Below are 17,169 nucleotides of genomic sequence, written 5' to 3'. Positions count from 1 at the left end.
GCCACAGATGTCTCAAGTTTTGAGGGAGCGTGCAATTGGCATGCTGACTGCAGGAATGTCCACCAGAGCTGTTGCCAGATAATTTAATGTTCATTTCTCTACCATAAGCCGTACCATAACGTTGTTTTAGAGACAGTATGTCCAACCGGCCTCACAACCGCAGACCACGTGTATGGCTTCATGTGGGCGAGTGGTTTGCTAATGTCAACGTTGTGAACAGAGTGCCCCATGGTGGCGGTGGGGTTATGGTATGGGCAGGAATAAGCTACGGACAACGAACACAATTCCATTTTATCGATGGCAATTTGAATGCATAGAGATACCGTGACGAGATCCTAAGGCCCATTGTCGTGCCATTCATCTGCCCCCATCACCTCATGTTTCAGAATGATAATGCACAGCCCCATGTCACAAGGATCTGTACACAATTCCTGGAAGCTGAAAATGTCCCAGTTCTTCCATGGCCTGCATATTCACCACACGTCACCCATTGAGCATGTTGAGGATGCTCTGGATTGACGTGTACGACAGCGTGTTCCAGTTCCCGCCAATATCCAGCAACTTTGCACAGCCATTGAAGAGGAGTGGGACAACATTCCACAGGCCACAATCAACAGCCTGATCAACTCTATGCTAAGGAGATGTTGCGCTGCATGAAGCAAATGGTGGTCACACCAGATATGACTGGTTTTCTGACCCACGCCCCTACCTTTTTTTGAAAGGTATCTGTGACCAACAGATGTATATTTGTGTTCCCAGTCATGTGAAATCAATAGATTAGGGCCTAATTAATTTATTTTAATTGACTGATTTCCTCAGTGAAATCTTTGAACTTGTTGCATTTTGCGTTTATATTTTTGTTCAGTATGCTTCGCCTGTGAGAACCATTGCAAAGGCAAGTCTGATTAGGCTTAGCTGTACCACAGCCTCTGCCATGTAAACAAACAGACCATGGCTTTGTGTCCATGGTTGCACCGTTACATTGCAGAAAACCCTAACTCTAGCCCAAACAGAGCTACATATTTTTATTTCTAGCAGGGATTCGTGGAACGTGCTTAAAGGGGTACACACAAATTAATCATCATGAGTAAGGAACTACAAAAATTGTTAAAATAAACCCTATCTATAAAAAAAAGTTTGTCATGGAAAATATGTTGATTTGCAGTATGGATCAGATGAGGTAGAGGTCATTACCACTAAATAAATTAATAGGGAAATTATAGGTCTGCAGCAGGATTTTTTATCCCATCAAGGTGTGCCACGGTTCAAAAAATGTTGGGATCTACTGGGCAACAGGTCAAATCTGAGTTACAGTGCATTCGGAAAGTATTCAGACCCCTTGACTTCTTTTACTTTTTTTTACGTCACAGCCTTATTCTAAAATTGATTAAATTGTCATCAATCTGCACACAATACCCCATAATGACAAAGCAAACATGTTTTTAGAAATGTTAGAAAAACGTAAAAAATACATTTACATAAGTATTCAGACCCTTTACTCAGTACTTTGTTGAAGCACCTTTAACAGCAAGTATTCTTGGGTATGATGCTACAAGCTTGGCACACCTGTATTTGGGGAGTTTCTCCCATTCTTCTCTGCAGATGCTCTTGGATGGGGAGCGTTGCTGCACAGCTATTTTCAGGTCTCTCCAGAGATGTTCGATCGGGTTCAAGTCCAGGCTCTGGCTGGGCCACTCAAGGACATTCAGAGACTTGTCCCGAAGCCACTCCTGTGTTGTCTTGGCTCTGTGCTTAGGGTCGTTGTCCTGTTGGAAAGTGAACCTTCACCCCAGTCTGAGGTCCTGAGCGCTCTGGAGCAGGTTTTCATCAAGGATCTCTCTGTACTTTGCTCCGTTCATGTTTCCCTCGATCCTGACTAGTCTCCCTGCCCCTGCCGCTGAAAAACATCCCCACAGCATGATGCTGCCACCACCATGCTTCACCGTAGGGATGGTGTCAGGTTTCCTCCAGACGTGACGCTTGGCATTCAGGTCAAAGAGTTCAATCTTGGTTTCATCAGACCATAGAATCTTGTTTCTCATGGTCTGAGAGTCCTTTAGATGCCTTTTGGCAAAACTCCAAGCTGGCTGTCATGTGCATTTTACTGAGGAGTGGCTTCTGTCTGGCCACTCTACCATAAAGGCCTGATTGGTGGAGTGCTGCAGAGATAGTTGTCCTTCTGAAAGGTTCTCCCATCTCCACAGAGGAACTCTGGAGTTCTGTCGGAGTGACCATCGGGTTCTTGGTCACCTCCCTGACCAAGGCCCTTCACCCCCGATTGCTCAGTTTTTCCGGACGTCCAGCTCTAGGAAGAGTCTTGGTGGTTCCAAACTTCTTCCATTTAAGAATGATGGAGGCCACTGTGTTCTTGGGGACCTTCAATGCTCCAGAAGTTTTTTGGTACCCTTCCCCAGAGCTGTGTCTCGACACAATCCTGTTTCGGAGCTCTATGGACAATTTTTTTCACCTCATGGCTTGGTTTTTGCTCTGACATGCACGGTAAACTGTGGGACCTTATATAGACAGGTGTGTGCCTTTGCAAATCATGTCCAATCAATTGAATTTACCACAGGTGGACTCCAATCAAGTTGTAGAAAGATCTTAATGATGATCAATGGAAACAAGATGCACCTGAGCTCAATTTCAAGTCTCAAGGGTCTAAATACTTATGTAAATAAGGTATGTGCCAAGAAATGTAATACCTGTTTTCGCTTTGTCATTATGGGGTATTGTGTGTAGATTGATCAGGGGGGGAAATTATTTAATACATTTTAGAATAAGGCTGTAACGTAACAAAATGTGTAAAAAGTCGAGGGGTCTGAATACTTTCCGAATGCACTGTATTTTAGTTTTTAACACATTAGTGGGATAAAAAGGTATTTGGAGATTGTCACGCCCTGGCTCTGGGGACTCTTAAATGTTGAGCCAGGGTGTGTAGTTTCTATGTTGTGTTTTCTATGTTTAGTTTCTAGATCGTTTAGATCTATGTTGGCCAGGGTGGTTCCCAATCAGAGGCAGCTGTAGCTCGTTGTCTCTGATTGGGGACCATACTTAGGTAGCCTGTTGGCACTAGTGGGTTGTGGGATCTTGTTCCGTGTTATGGTATGTTTGTGTGCTACCTTGGACTTCACATTTCGTTTGTTGTTTTTGTCGTGTGTTTATTCGTTTAATAAACATGTATGCTTATCACGCTGAGCCTTGGTCCGTCCAGTCTGTAAACGATCGTGACAGAGATCATGCATAAAATTGTTTGTGGTAAATATTGTCTTTCAGTATGGGAGGATTTTAGGACCAACTGAAACATATATTTGCTGTAGTAGTACAATGGAACATTATGTAACAATGGAAATACTAACTGGTGTAACTGACCCCTTTTTATTGGCCAGATAAAAACAATATTTAGTGATTTTAAACCTCACTCCATTTGCTGAGTTTTTCAATACAATTAGCAGTATCACTGAGATTGTGTATTGTAAAGTGATTCAGGTGAAAATGCATGAATACCTGTCATGGAGTGACCGTAGCACATTAAGCACAGTCATACAGCCCCTCCATCTGGGTAATGCATTGCAAGGACTGCCTCATCGCTAAAAGCCATCCAGTCTGACAGACAGAGTGGTATGCAATGGAAGACGAGCAGAGGGAAGATTGAATTTCAACAGCTAGACTCCCTCCCTCCCTCCCACTCACCTATCCTCCCCGCCAGGCTGGCTGCTTGGCAGCACGTATCCTGCTGGGACCAGCCCTTGATTTATTTGGAGGGGCTCTGGAATGGGCCAGGATGAGTGGCATTTTAATGTGCTTTTGAGATGTTTGGTCACAAGCACTATTGATCACAGTACCCAGCGACCACCCCTTCACCCCCTCCAGACCTCTACCCCCACCTTGGGGAGAGGAGCAGGGCCTGCAGGAGCCTGCAGGGCTGTCAGGCAGGGAATTAGTTTCCTTGTGGGCTTAGATTAATGAAATGAGGCCCTGGGTGTGGGTGCAGGGGTCAGGCTATTAAGTCATCTCTGGGCCTGCTGAGATTGAGGCTGTCTGCCAGTTGAGCCCGACGCTGACTGAATGATTGACACCCGGTCCTTTTGGTCTGTGTGGAACAGCGTGTGTGTGTGTGTGTGTGTGTGTGTGTGAGAGAGAGAGAGAGAGAGAGAGAGAGAGAGAGAGAGAGAGAGAGAGAGAGAGAGAGAGAGAGAGAGAGAGAGAGAGAGAGAGAGAGAGACCATAAGTCGTGTGCCTTTGTAATTCTGAGACAAATAAACAGTGGTAAAAGGTCCACAGTTAGCATGCTGCAGTGAGCCAAAATACCCAGTTCTCCACCAGTTTAAGAAATGAGGCTCATGTATTAGCAGCACCCCCCTAACCTTGAGTGGAGGAGGCTTCCGAGAGGTGCCACATCCGCTCGGAGACATCCAAGACAGAACGCCTCCACCGACTATAATAACTGCTGATATAATTTCACTCCTCCGCTCCTTCAACCTAATCCTGTCTATTTGTTCACATTAGGGCCTATTCTGGGCTGAGTGAGGAGGGATAAACACTCTAGGCTGGTGTGAAGGGTAATCAGGAACATTTCACAGCTCAGTAGCCTCTGACTAAGCATACCTGAAACATGTCTGACTGTTACCGACCAGCATGGAACACTGCTCTGCTTGGCACCCAAAACACGTTGTCGCACTGGTCTCATTGGGACTCTGTCCGTGTGGTTTGTTTGATAGAGGGACTGGGTGCCACATGCGCACATCCACGCACACATACACACATGCACTTGAACACACACACACAGACCTGTATCGCCCCCAGACTCCCCATGGTTTGATAAGGGAAATGGATTCCTGTGATCAATAGTCTGGGTGAATACACAGATTATCAGATTATCAGATTAAAATGTGTCCCCTGCTGCCAAGGGGACCAGGAGAATACAGTAAACGCAGGGTGCTCTGCAATATTTAATTAATTATCCCTCTGATTATGCTGTTTTCCCAATGACCATCCTACAACAACGTATACAGCTGCATGTTTTGCTGCAGTTGCTACAACAGAGTCAGACGATGCCAGCTCAATAAACAATTAGTTTTCAGAGGGTAACCCAGGAATGTAATTATCTATTTGTTTTAATATCTTTGTTTTTATTTATCTCAGAAATCCTCATCCTGCCTCCTATAATTGTTAACCCAGTAAAGGATGGCAATTAGAATGTAATTACACAATAGTGAATGATTATGGGCACGATTAGAGTTCCATTAACTAAACTTTGATTTCACTTTCTCTATAGTGCCACAAACAAAACCTTCAGCAGAGCATTGGGTCTGTCCTAGAGCTGTTCTGCAGCGAGAAAGCGAGAGAACATGGAACACCTTGCACCATTGTGCTGCAGTTGTGTTTTATTGTGTTTTGTAGCATTCTCTCCAAATGTGTTTTAATCAGTGAATAGCCTGCTGGGTAGTGTGCTGGCCCAGTGACACATTTAGAGACCAGAGCCAGTGTATTGTATTAGCTTAGCCAGTCAGCCACTAAGCCTGGAGAGGTGGCTGGGGTTTGGGGTCTGCTGGCTAAAAATTAATGTTTCTGGTGTTATCTGTCCCCTGCAGTGTGTACGGCTGCCCTCTGGCCAAGAAGAGGAAGACACTGGACAGACAGCCCCTGGAACCCCTGGAGCCAGCCCCCAAGGGGACACCCCTCGTAACCCACATGGACAACTCTACTATGGAGGAGAGCTACGAGACGGATGGAACAGAAGAGATGGATGACAGAGAGGAGGAGGTGGAGGAGGGAGTAGAGGATGGGGGAGATGAAGAAGAGGAGGAGGTAGAGGAGGAGGAAGAGGAGAAGGGATACTCAGATGACAATGAGGAACAGATGGAGCAGGAAGAAGGAGAGGTGGAGAAAGGGGAGGGAGAGGGGGAGGAGGTAGAGGTGGAACAAGAGGAGGAGGAGGAGGGAGTAGAAGAGGAGGAAGATGATGAAGAGGAGGAGGAGTATGAGGAGGAGTATGATGAGCAGAGTCAAGGCCAAGGTGAGACTTTATTTACTCCTCTGTTACACTGAAAGATATTAGGACATTTTATTCAAAATAATGTAAATATTTGCGTTGCGGAATGGTTAGCCTAGAATATACAGTGAGGGAAAAAAGTATTTGATCCCCTGCTGATTTTGTACGTTTGCCCACTGACAAAGACATGATCAGTCTATAATTTTAATGGAAGGTTTATTTGAACAGTGAGAGACAGAATAACAACAAAAAAATCCAGAAAAATGCATGTCAAAAATGTTATAAATTGATTTGCATTTTAATGAGGGAAATAAGTATTTGACCCCCTCTCAATCAGAAAGATTTCTGGCTCCCAGGTGTCTTTTATACAGGTAACGAGCTGAGATTAGGAGCACATTCTTAAAGGGAGTGCTCCTAATCTCAGTTTGTTACCTGTATAAAAGACACCTGTCTACAGAAGAAATCAATCAATCAGATTCCAAACTCTCCACCATGGCCAAGACCAAAGAGCTCCCAAAGGATGTCAGGGACAAGATTGTAGACCTACACAAGGCTGGAATGGGCTATAAACCATTGCCAAGCAGCTTGGTGTCAGTTTGGCACCGATGTGGATGTGAAGAGGAGTCAGGCGCAGGACACAGAGGTTTAGTCCAACAAACTTTACTATAGTAAAGTGAACAATAATCAATACACGACCTCGAAACACACAGAGGCAATAACAGTACGCAACATGCGTAAAACAAAACATGTAGAGCGCAAACACGCAGCTCAAACGACACGCGGACAACAACACACAATATCACTAACACAAAACAGGGAACTTATAGGACACGTAATTAGGACACAAACAGACACAGGTGTACTAGACAGACCAAAGCAATCAACACACGAAACATACAACGGTGGCAGCTAGTATTCCGGGGACGGCGAACGCCGAAGCCTGCCCGAACCAGGAGGAGGAGCAGCCTCGGCCGAAACCGTGACACTTGGTGAGAAGGTGACAACAGTTGGTGTGATTATTCGCAAATGGAAGAAACACAAAATAACTGTCAATCTCCGTCGGCCTGGGGCTCCATGCAAGATCTCACCTCGTGGAGCTGCAATGATCATGAGAACAGTGAGGAATCAGCCCAGAACTACACGGGAGGATATTGTCAATGATCTCAAGGCAGCTGGGACCATAGTCACCAAAAAAACAATTGGTAACACACTACGCCATGAAGGACTGAAATCCTGCAGCGCCCGCAAGGTCCCCCTGCTCAAGAAAGCACATATACAGGGCTGTCTGAAGTTTGCCAATGAACATCTGATTCAGAGGAGAACTGGGTGAAAGTGTTGTGGTCAGATGAGACCAAAATCGAGCTCTTTGGCATCAACTCAACTCGCCATGTTTGGAGGAGGAGGAATGCTGCCTATGACCCCAAGAACACCATCCCCACCGTCAAACATGGAGGTGGAAACATTATGCTTTGGGGGTGTTTTTCTGCTAAGGGGACAGGACAACTTCACCGCATCAAAGGGACGATGGACGGGGCCATGTACCGTCAAATCTTGGGTGAGAACCTCCTTCCCTCAGCCAGGGCATTGAAAATGGGTCGTGGATGGGTATTCCAGCATGACAATGACCCAAAACACACGGCCAAGGCAACAAAGGAGTGGCTCAAGAAGAAGCACATTAAGGTCCTGGAGTGGCCTAGCCAGTCTCCAGACCTTAATCTATAGAAAATCTGTGGAGGGAGCTGAAGGTTCGAGTTGCCAAACGTCAGCCTCGAAACCTTAATGACTAGGAGATGATCTGCAAAGAGGAGTGGAACAAAATCCCTCCTGAGATGTGTGCAAACCTGGTGGCCAACTACACACCCGTTCAAAAGTTTGGGGTCACTTAGAAATGACTCAACGTCAACAGTGAAGAGGCGACTCCGGGATGCAGACCTTATAGGCAGAGTTGCAAAGAAAAAGCCATATCTCAGACTGGCCAATAAAAATAAAAGATTAAGATGGGCAGTCTGAGATATGGCTTTTTCTTTGCAACTCTGCCTAGAAGGTCAGCATCCCGGAGTTGCCTCTTCACTGTTGACGTTGAGACTGGTGTTTTGTGGTTACTATTTAATGAAGCTGCCAGTTGAGGACCTGTCAGGCACCTGTTTCTCAAACTAGACACTCTAATGTATTTGTCCTCTTGCTCAGTTGTGCACCGGGGCATCCCACTCCTCTTTCTATTCTGGTTAGAGACAGTTTGCACTGTTCTGTGAAGGGAGTAGTACATAGCGTTGTAGGAGATCTTCAGTTTCTTGGCAGTTTCTCGCATGGAATAGCCTTCATTCAGAACAAGAATAGACTGACGAGTTTCAGAAGAAAGTTATTTGTTTCTGGCCATTTTGAGCCTGTAATCGAACCCACAATTGCTGATTCTCCAGATACTCAACTAGTCTCAAGAAGGCCAGTTTTATTGCTTCTTTAATCAGCACACAGTTTTCAGCTGTGCTAACATAATTGCAAAATAGTTTTCAAATGATCAATTAGCCTTTTAAAATGATACACTGGGATTAGCAAACACAACGTGCCATTGGAACACAGGACTGATGGTTGCTGATAATGGGCCTCTGTACGCCTATGTAGATATTCCATAAAAAATCAGCAGTTTCCAGCTACAATCGCCATTTACAACATTAACTATGTCTACACTGTATTTCTGATTAATTTGATGTTATTTTTATGGACCAAAAAATTGCTTTTCTTTCGAAAACAAGGACATTTCTAAGTGACCCCCAACTTTTGAACCGTAGTGTGTATATATAGTGCCTTCGGAAAGTATTCAGACCCCTTGACTTTTTTCAAATTTACAGCCTTATTCTAAAATTCATTAAATAGTTTTTTTTACCCTCATCAATCTACACACAATAACCCATAATGACAAAGTAAAAACGTTTATTTTTTATATTTTTTATATCACATAAGTATTCAGACCCTTTACTCAGTACTTTGTTGAAGCACCTTTAACAGCGATTACAGACTTGAATCTTCTTGAGTATGATGCTACAAGATTTGCACACCTGTATTTGGGGAGTTTCTCCCATTCTTCTCTGCAGATGCTCTCAAGCTCTGTCAGGTTGGAAGGGGAGCGTTGCTGGACAGCTATTTTCAGGTCTCTCCAGAGATGTTCGGGCTCTGGCTGGGCCACTCAAGGACATTCAGAGACTTGTCCCAAAGCCACTCCTGCGTTGTCTTGGCTGTGTGCTTAGGATCATTGTCCTGTTGGAAGATGAACCTTCGCCCCAGTCTGAGTTCCTGAGCACTCTGGAGCAGGTTTTCGAACAAGGATCTCTCTGTACTTTGCTCTGTTCATCTTTCCCTCAATCCTGACTAGTCTCCCAGTCCCTGCCGCTGAAAAACATCTTCACAGCATGATGCTGCCACCACCATGCTTCCCCATAGGGATGGTGCCAGGTTTCCTCCAGACGTGATGCTTGGCATTCAGGCCAAAGAGTTTAATCTTGGTTTCATCATACCAGATAATCTTGTTTCTCATGGTCTGTGAATCTTTAGGTGCCTTTTGGCAAACTCCAAGCTGGCTGTCGTGCCTTTTACTGAGGAGTGGCTTCCATCTGACCGCTCTACCATAAAGGCTTGATTGGTGGAGTGCTGCAGAGATGGTTGTTCTTCTGGAAGGTTCTCCCATCTCCACAGAGGAACTCTAGAGCTCTGTCAGAGTGACCATCGTGTTCTTGGTCACCTCCCTGACCAAGGCCCTTCTCCCCCGATTGCTCAGTTTTGCCGGGTGGCCAGCTCTAGGAAGAGTCTTGGTAGTTCCAAACATCTTCCATTTAAGAATGATGGAGGCCACTGTGTTCTTGGGGACCTTCAATACTGCAGAAAGGTTTTGGTACCCTTCCCCAGGTCTGTGCCTCGACACAATCCTGTCTCGGAGCTCTACAGATAATTCCTTCGACCTCATGGCTTGGTTTTTGCTCTGACATGCACTGTCAACTTTGGGACCTTATATAGACAGGTGTGTGCTTTTCCAAATCATGTCCAATCAATTGATTTTACCACAGTTGGACTCCAATCAAGTTGTAGAAACATCTCAAGGATGATCAATGGAAACAGGATGCACCTGAGCGCAATTTGAGTCTCATAGCAAAGGGTCTGAATTCTTAGGTAAATAAGGTATTTCTGTTTTTGATTTTTAATACATTTGCAAAAAACTCAAAAAACCTGTTTTCACTTTGTCATTATGGGGTTTGCTGAGGAGTAAAAAAAAAAAATCAATTTTAGATTAAGGCAGTAACGTAACAAAATGTGGAAAATGTAAATGGTTCTGAATACTTTCTGAAGGCACTGTATATATGTGCAGTATAGTAAGCAATAAAGGCATGCAATTATACTTTTGCCAGTGTACTGGGAATTGAGATGTGATATAATTCTACATAACAACATCCAAATGAAATCCCAAGCCTGCATGTCCTAGAACATAGAATATATTATGCTGCTCATATTCCTTTGATCTTTGTTTGTTTCATCTGTTTGACTGGTTTATTTATTTATTTGTTTGAGCATTTGCTTTTCCTCCAACCTATAAGACGACTGTAGCTACCTGAAACATAATTTTTTGTGCTAGATCAAACCCGGTCACTAAGAATAGAGAGATGGTTTGGCAGCAAAGGCTATTTTTTCAGGAGACTGAGCTCTCTAATTTGAGGTGTGTTTGGGCGATTTGACATTACCTTCAGGGTTATCTCAGTCGCAGGTTAAGCAGTGCTGGTGTTGTCTCTCAGACACAGATCCTGTTAAAATGACAGTTTGGCACTTGCTGGATGTGAACCCTCTGTCTGTCTATCTCCAAAACACCTAAATGCCCTGAAATAGTGAATCAGGACTCAAAATGATGCGGTGAAAGAAGCTAAATGCTTATCTATCATTCTTGAAATTACAGCATCCATATAACTACAGTATAGGTGTCAGAGAGTGCATGTATTTGTGTGAGAAAAGTCAAAAGCAGCCTTCGCTTAATGGCATAGATAAGTTATGCTAGATTTTTTATTTTATTTAATTTTTTATTTTACCTTTATTTAACTAGGCAAGGCAAATTCTTATTTACAATGACGGCCTACACCGGCCAAACCCGGACGACGCTGTGCCAATTGTGCGTCACCCTATGGGACTCCCAATCACGGCCGGTTGTGATACAGCCTGGAATCGAACAAGGCGGTCTGTAGTGACGCCTCAAGCACTGAGATGCAGTGCCTTAGACCGCTACGCCACTCGGGAGATATTAAACCTTCTGTTCAAAATGACCTGCAACAAACCAATTGAGCACAGATCTCTCTATAGAGAGAAGACACAGTAGCCTGTGTCTGGTTTGGAGACAGTCTGGGACGTGACAAGTTCTTCTCCATGTGTGGTCTCTGCCCCTGACGTGCCCAAACATTTGACAGGTTTCTCACCAACTCATTCTGCCTCTCACTCCCGCACCTCAAATCCTTCCTGACAGAACCTTCACGTCCAATTAAGACAGGAGCTCTGAGAGAGAGAGAGAGATAGATAGAGGGGGGCTGTGTTAACCCTCTTTGGTACAGTACGTTGTGCTAGCTTCCTTCTAGTAGTGTTAGTGTGTATCAGCCTCCCTCATCTGTCTCTCTCTGTCTCTCTGTTGGCCATGTGAGAATCTCCCTAGACTGACATTAATTACAGAGACCACAGTCAAGGAGATAGTCTTTGTTCCATTCTTGGCCCAAAGAGCACAATTCAATCAATTCCACTGGGAGTTCTAGCTTTCTGCTCTGGCCTAATTAAACTTAGTGAATATTTGGGATTCTCTCCATCGTTCTCAACCACAGTGCCATCTTTAGGTAGGAGGATGACATCACACCTTTTTTCGTCTCCTTTTTTCTCCTTCCCAGAAATGTAGATAAGTCTCTCCACATGCGTTAGTCTACTATCATTTCCACCATACTCTCGAAGACATAAGTGGCAGCAGGCAGATTCCAATCTGCTCACTGTAATAGAGGTGGCATTGTTATGGCGGCTCTGTGTTTCTCAATGGATATTTGCACACTATTGCACGCTGCTGCTGCATTGCTAAAGCTTTGTACAGAGCAGTGCAATCGCTCAGTTCCCCTTTCAATCTGTTTTGCTTTCCTATCCCCTTTCGTGTACCTTGATTGCTCTTCAAATTGCTTTCCTGAGCCATGTTTCAAAACATCAGAAATGTAACCTCTGGCAGCCAGGGTAAGGGTATGGTACTGTAAGAAAGCGTTCCCCTGTCAAAAGTTGTGCCTGGTCAGTCGTGACTGTTCTCTCTCCGTGGCCCAGAGCCCAGAGCCCTCACCCCAACACCCTACATGTTGTGTTGCTCTCAGTAGATTGGGGAGTTGGTGTGTGTGTGTGTGTGTGTGTGTGTGTGTGTGTGTGTGTGTGTGTGTGTGTGTGTGTGTGTGTGTGTGTGTGTGTGTGTGTGTGTGTAAGTGTATGTCGTGTGTTGTCTGGGTGTGCATGGACTTATTTGTGAACACGTATGTGAAGTATCTCAAGTATGCTTATATGTGTTTGTTTGTGCATGTAAGTCTTTCATGCTTCATGTTTCCCCATTTTAATATCTATCTTATTGAAATGTTCCCGTTCACACACACAAGTGTATTGGGACAGCCGATGTGGCTTTGAACCTGGCGATTTATTAATACTTCACCAAGGAAGATTACACCTCACTACTGTTTTGTCAGGTGATTTTCTCACTCCCTCCAGAAATCAAAGTCACATGTATTATTTATTTGTTGGCCTCAGGGTTTATTCTCTGCATGAATGTAAGTGGCAAAAGTGTGGTGGGTCGGGTGTGAGCGATGCGATGCGCTCTTGGCGGGAGGGAATGTGAGAAGTGGTCCAGAGAGTTGCTGCTTCACATTAATGACAATAGAGGCTCAGCTACCTTTAGCAGCCTGTCTGGCAGAATCAATTAGCCAATGGCCAGCATTCTAAATATCCTGTTGATTGGCCAAAAATGGACATTCTGGAATGAGGAGAATGTAGGGATTTGTAATGGCACATTACATGAGACAATCAATGTATAGCATAAAGCATGAGGATTCCAGTTTGAAGGTATTTTGCTCCCCTACAAAATGTGGTCAAATGAAAAGTGTGTTGCTTTATGCCAGTTACTTAGCCATCAACTGGCAGCCACAGTGTTCTTGTTGTTGTGACCGAAAGGATCCAGATTACTAGGATGCAGTGTACTGAATGTACATCCAAAACATCTCTATGGAAATTTCCAAACCACTTTATCCCACTTCCTGTGCTGATTCACAATACCCTTTACAGGCTGCTGTTAAGACCCTGAAAGTACATTATTGAGAAACGCAAAGAGTTCCTTATCCAATTTAAATGGACCAAGCCCAGAAATCTGATTTACCCGTTAAATAGAATGAGTGAAATGTGATTACAATCCACTTATTCTTCTATTTTTCCACGTACAGAGGACGATCAGCTGAGTGTCGGCAGTGGCGGCCATCCCAAATCCGGTCCGACGGGGGAGAAGGACGACAACAACAACGATGAATATGAGAACTATGATGAGCTGGTGGCCAAGTCTCTGCTCAACCTGGGAAAGATCGCAGAGGACGCCGCCTACCGCGCCATGACAGAGTCTGAGATGAACAGCAACTCCTCCAACAGCGCCGAGGAAGAAGAGGAGGAGGAAGAAGAAGAGGAGGAGGAGGAGGAAGAAGAAGAGGAGGATGAGGAAGAAGAAGAGATGGAGGGTGGGGAGGGAGGTCAAAGGAAGGGTGAGTTGACTCTGGATGTGGACAGTGATGTAGTGAGGGAGACTGTGGACTCTCTGAAGCTGCTGGCCCAGGGTCATGGGGCCGTGCTCTCTGACAACCTGGATGAAGGAGACTATGAGGAAGGGACGGGGGAGAACAGGGAAGGGAGCCGTAATGGAGGAGGTGGAGGTGGTAACGGTCAGGGTAAACCCTCTAACGGACTGGAGGAGAGTGATGAGGAGGTGTGTCTAAGCAGCCTGGAGTGTCTGAGGAACCAGTGCTTCGACCTGGCCCGCAAACTGAGTGAGACGCAGCCGGCCGACCGCTTGGGCACAGGCCTCCCCCAGCAGAGCCACCCTGGTGGGGGGGACACCCAGGGGCAGCACCCCCATCCCCACCCCCACTCCCTCTCCCACCAACCTGGGTACGGGGACCCCCAGCAGAGCCAGGAGGATAGGCGCACCCTGGAGAGGAACTACTCCGACATGGTCAACCTGATGAAGCTGGAGGAGCAGTTGAGCCCGCGCTCCAAGGCTTTCTCCAGCTGCGCTCAGGATGACCGCTACCACAACCACATCCACGACCGGGACGAGGACACGCAGTCAGTGACGTCAGATCGCTCGGAGGAGGTGTTCGACATGACCAAGGGGAACCTGTCTCTGCTGGAGAAGGCTATCGCGCTGGAGTCTGAGAGGGCCAAGGCCATGAGGGACAAGATGGCTGCCGAGGCGGCGCGGAGGGACAGGGTGAGGTATCATCATCACCATGGAGACCATCATGGGGAGCACCAATCACGGCACGGCTACGGAGAGGAGCGCAAGGCCCGCCTCCATGATGGGATGAAGAAGCCCTACTACCATAAAGGTAAGTAAACCTGGCTAGAAGGATTTTGACTTATAAAGAGGATGCACAGTGTGTTATGTATGCTGCCACAACACTAGACATTCGCCTACCTCTCTCACCTTGCTGAGGTGAATGAACAGTTCATGTATGATTGTCAGGTAAACCCCAGTCAGTCCCTGGCTCTGCTCTCCATATCCCTTCATAGGGATGGCAGGCTGATGTGCTCACTGGGAAACCTCACTGTGACCCCAGGACAGGCTTTTGCAGCCAATTTGGAGACTAGCATCTCTGCAGCGTCCGCAGCAGCTTATGTTGTTAAAATAGGCCAGCATGGCAACATGAGAGGGTTGGCTTGTCAGGCATAAGTAATGGCAATCTGCATGGCCCGTTAGGACTGCAAATCGCATCCCTCCCTGCCTGCCATGCAGCCACGGCTAAAGCTGCTTATTTAGAGAGGGACTCTGGAATCTACAAAATAGAAGCCTGCTGGAGCTTCCTCTGAAAGGGAACTGGGTACTGCATACAATAGAAACTGTGGAATTTAGGTTTTAGGGTAAAGTTGTATTATGTCCTGCGTCCTGCGTCCCAGAGCCAAATAATTAGTAGAATGTGGCTTTTTCTTTGTGTTGTAGTTGGGATTTTATTGGGTGTTTAGTGGTGCAGGTTCCCTTCCATACTGTATATTCAGACATGCTGTTCTAGGGTGGTTGATTTCAGACCCAGTGTTTTGAATATCTGTATCTTAATGGATTATCTGCCCAGACACATAAGTAGGTATATTATGCACACTTAGTTCTGACTTCAAGATTACAAAGTGACATTTACAATGGTTGCTTCTCCAAGAATATTTGAAGAGTGATTATTCTTACTGTATTCTGTCTCCCATCCTACAGAGATGGAACACTCATATCAAGGACCGAATCCTCACCCTCCACTATGCTGTATCACATTAGTGGAAACCAAGACTGTTCTCAGAGCAGGTCTGCCGGTTTTGACTAGCAAAAGTTACTTTTCGTAGCAGGTTAGGAGAATTTACGCAGCAGGTTAAGAGAATTAACGTGGCAGGTTAGGATAATTAGGTTAAGGTTAGGAAAAGGGTTAGGGTTAGGGTTAGCTAAAATGCTAAAATTCTTCCTGACTGGACTCGAACATATCTAGCTACAACCAGGCCTGCCCTGAGAACACTCTTGGTTTCCAATAATGCAATGCTGCCTCCAGGCTGAGATAACGAGGGAAGTTAGAGACAAACTCCACATTTGAAAGACAAATGCCACACAAATGCTAATTTCACATGCACGGCATGGCCCCTGTATCTGGCTAATGTTGGAATAACAGGAGTATGTGCATCACGATAACATCTTCTACCTGGAGAGATAGCGGCAGACACCTCGTTGACCAGGGTACCTGTCTGTGATTTAAAAGTGAAGCGGAGGTGGTGGCTATGAGGGGAGAGCCCGGCCGGCCAGCCAGGGAAAAAAAAACAGGCGGGGAAATGGAAATTGAACAGTGTCCAAATGAGTGATAATGAACAACAGGCCCACCGACTGCACATTCATTATCCAGAGATGGTATGGTAATTGGGGCCATTTTCTATGCAGAGCATGGCCTGTCTCCAGCCACAATCAATATCCTCTGCTTTCTAATATGCATTCCACTTGGCTGCCTCCCTCCTGTCCTCCACTCTCCACTGTCCACCGTGAGGCAGACAGCCAGAGGCCCGTGGTGTGTGTCTGTGTGCGTGTGTTCCTCTTATTGGAAACTGTAAAAAAAATTGTCAGACTGCATCAGTGATACAGAGAAAAACATTTACCATGCCATTATGTACTGTGATTTTACAGTTCTTTCTCAGTATGAAAATGGGCCTATGTGATTTGGAGTCATGCCAGGTAAAAGGGGAGAGTCAGACACAACACAGACACAGTGTACCAACCCCATGTGTCCTAATATGATACTGTCAGAGGAAGAGGAAGGCGTAAACGTACAAGGAGGTAATGAGGGGCGTGTTCTGATCTATGGAGTAACAGGGATCTCATCTGGTGACTCACTATGTATAAGAAGGTGTATATGTACTCCCTCTCTCCTCTCTCTCTCTCTCTCTCTCTCTCTCTCTCTCTCTCTCTCTCCCGTTCTCTCTCTCTCTCTCTCTCTCTCTCTCTCTCTCTCTCTCTCTCTCTCTCTCTCTCTCTCTCTCTCTCTCTCTCTCTCTCTCTCTCTCTCTCTCTCTCTCTCTCTCTCTCTCTCTTTCCCTTTATTTCCCTCTCTCTTCCCTCTCTCTCTCTCTCTCTCTCTCTCTCTCCCTTTCTTTTCCTTCCCCCCCCCCTCTCTCTCTCTCTCTCTCTCTCTCTCTCCCTGTACTATTCTCTCTCTGCCTCTCTCTCTCTCTGCCTCTCTCTCCCTCTCTCTCTGCCTTCTCTCTCTCTGCCTCTCTCTCCCTCTCTCTCTGCCTCTCTCTCTGCCTCTCTCCCTCTCTCTCTCTGCCTTCTCTCTCTCTCTCTCGCTCTCCCTTTCTTTCCCTTTTCTTTTCCTTTCCCCCTCTCTCTCTCTCTCTCTCTCTCTCTCTCTCTCTCTTCTCTCTCCTCT

The 17,169-nt window shown here is 45.8% G+C and overlaps 1 protein-coding gene across 1 annotated transcript in view; it reads left to right on the top strand.

Annotated features, from left to right (window-relative positions):
* The window catches only part of LOC311145329 (myelin transcription factor 1-like protein), a gene marked incomplete at both ends in the record, with an annotated part of 111,476 nt that overhangs the window by 55,178 nt on the left and 39,129 nt on the right, over positions 1-17,169 (top strand). The window contains 3 exons of the mRNA XM_084181560.1: positions 5,592-6,016; positions 13,459-14,610; positions 14,842-14,935. Coding sequence (XP_084037686.1) covers positions 5,592-6,016; positions 13,459-14,610; positions 14,842-14,935 — 1,671 coding nt within the window. The remainder of the gene's footprint in view (positions 1-5,591; positions 6,017-13,458; positions 14,611-14,841; positions 14,936-17,169) is intronic.

This window comes from Coregonus lavaretus (assembly GCF_964263955.1).
Source record: "Coregonus lavaretus genome assembly, chromosome: 18".
Classification (NCBI taxonomy): Eukaryota; Metazoa; Chordata; class Actinopteri; order Salmoniformes; family Salmonidae; genus Coregonus; species Coregonus lavaretus.
This window is presented reverse-complemented; position numbering and strand designations above follow the sequence as displayed.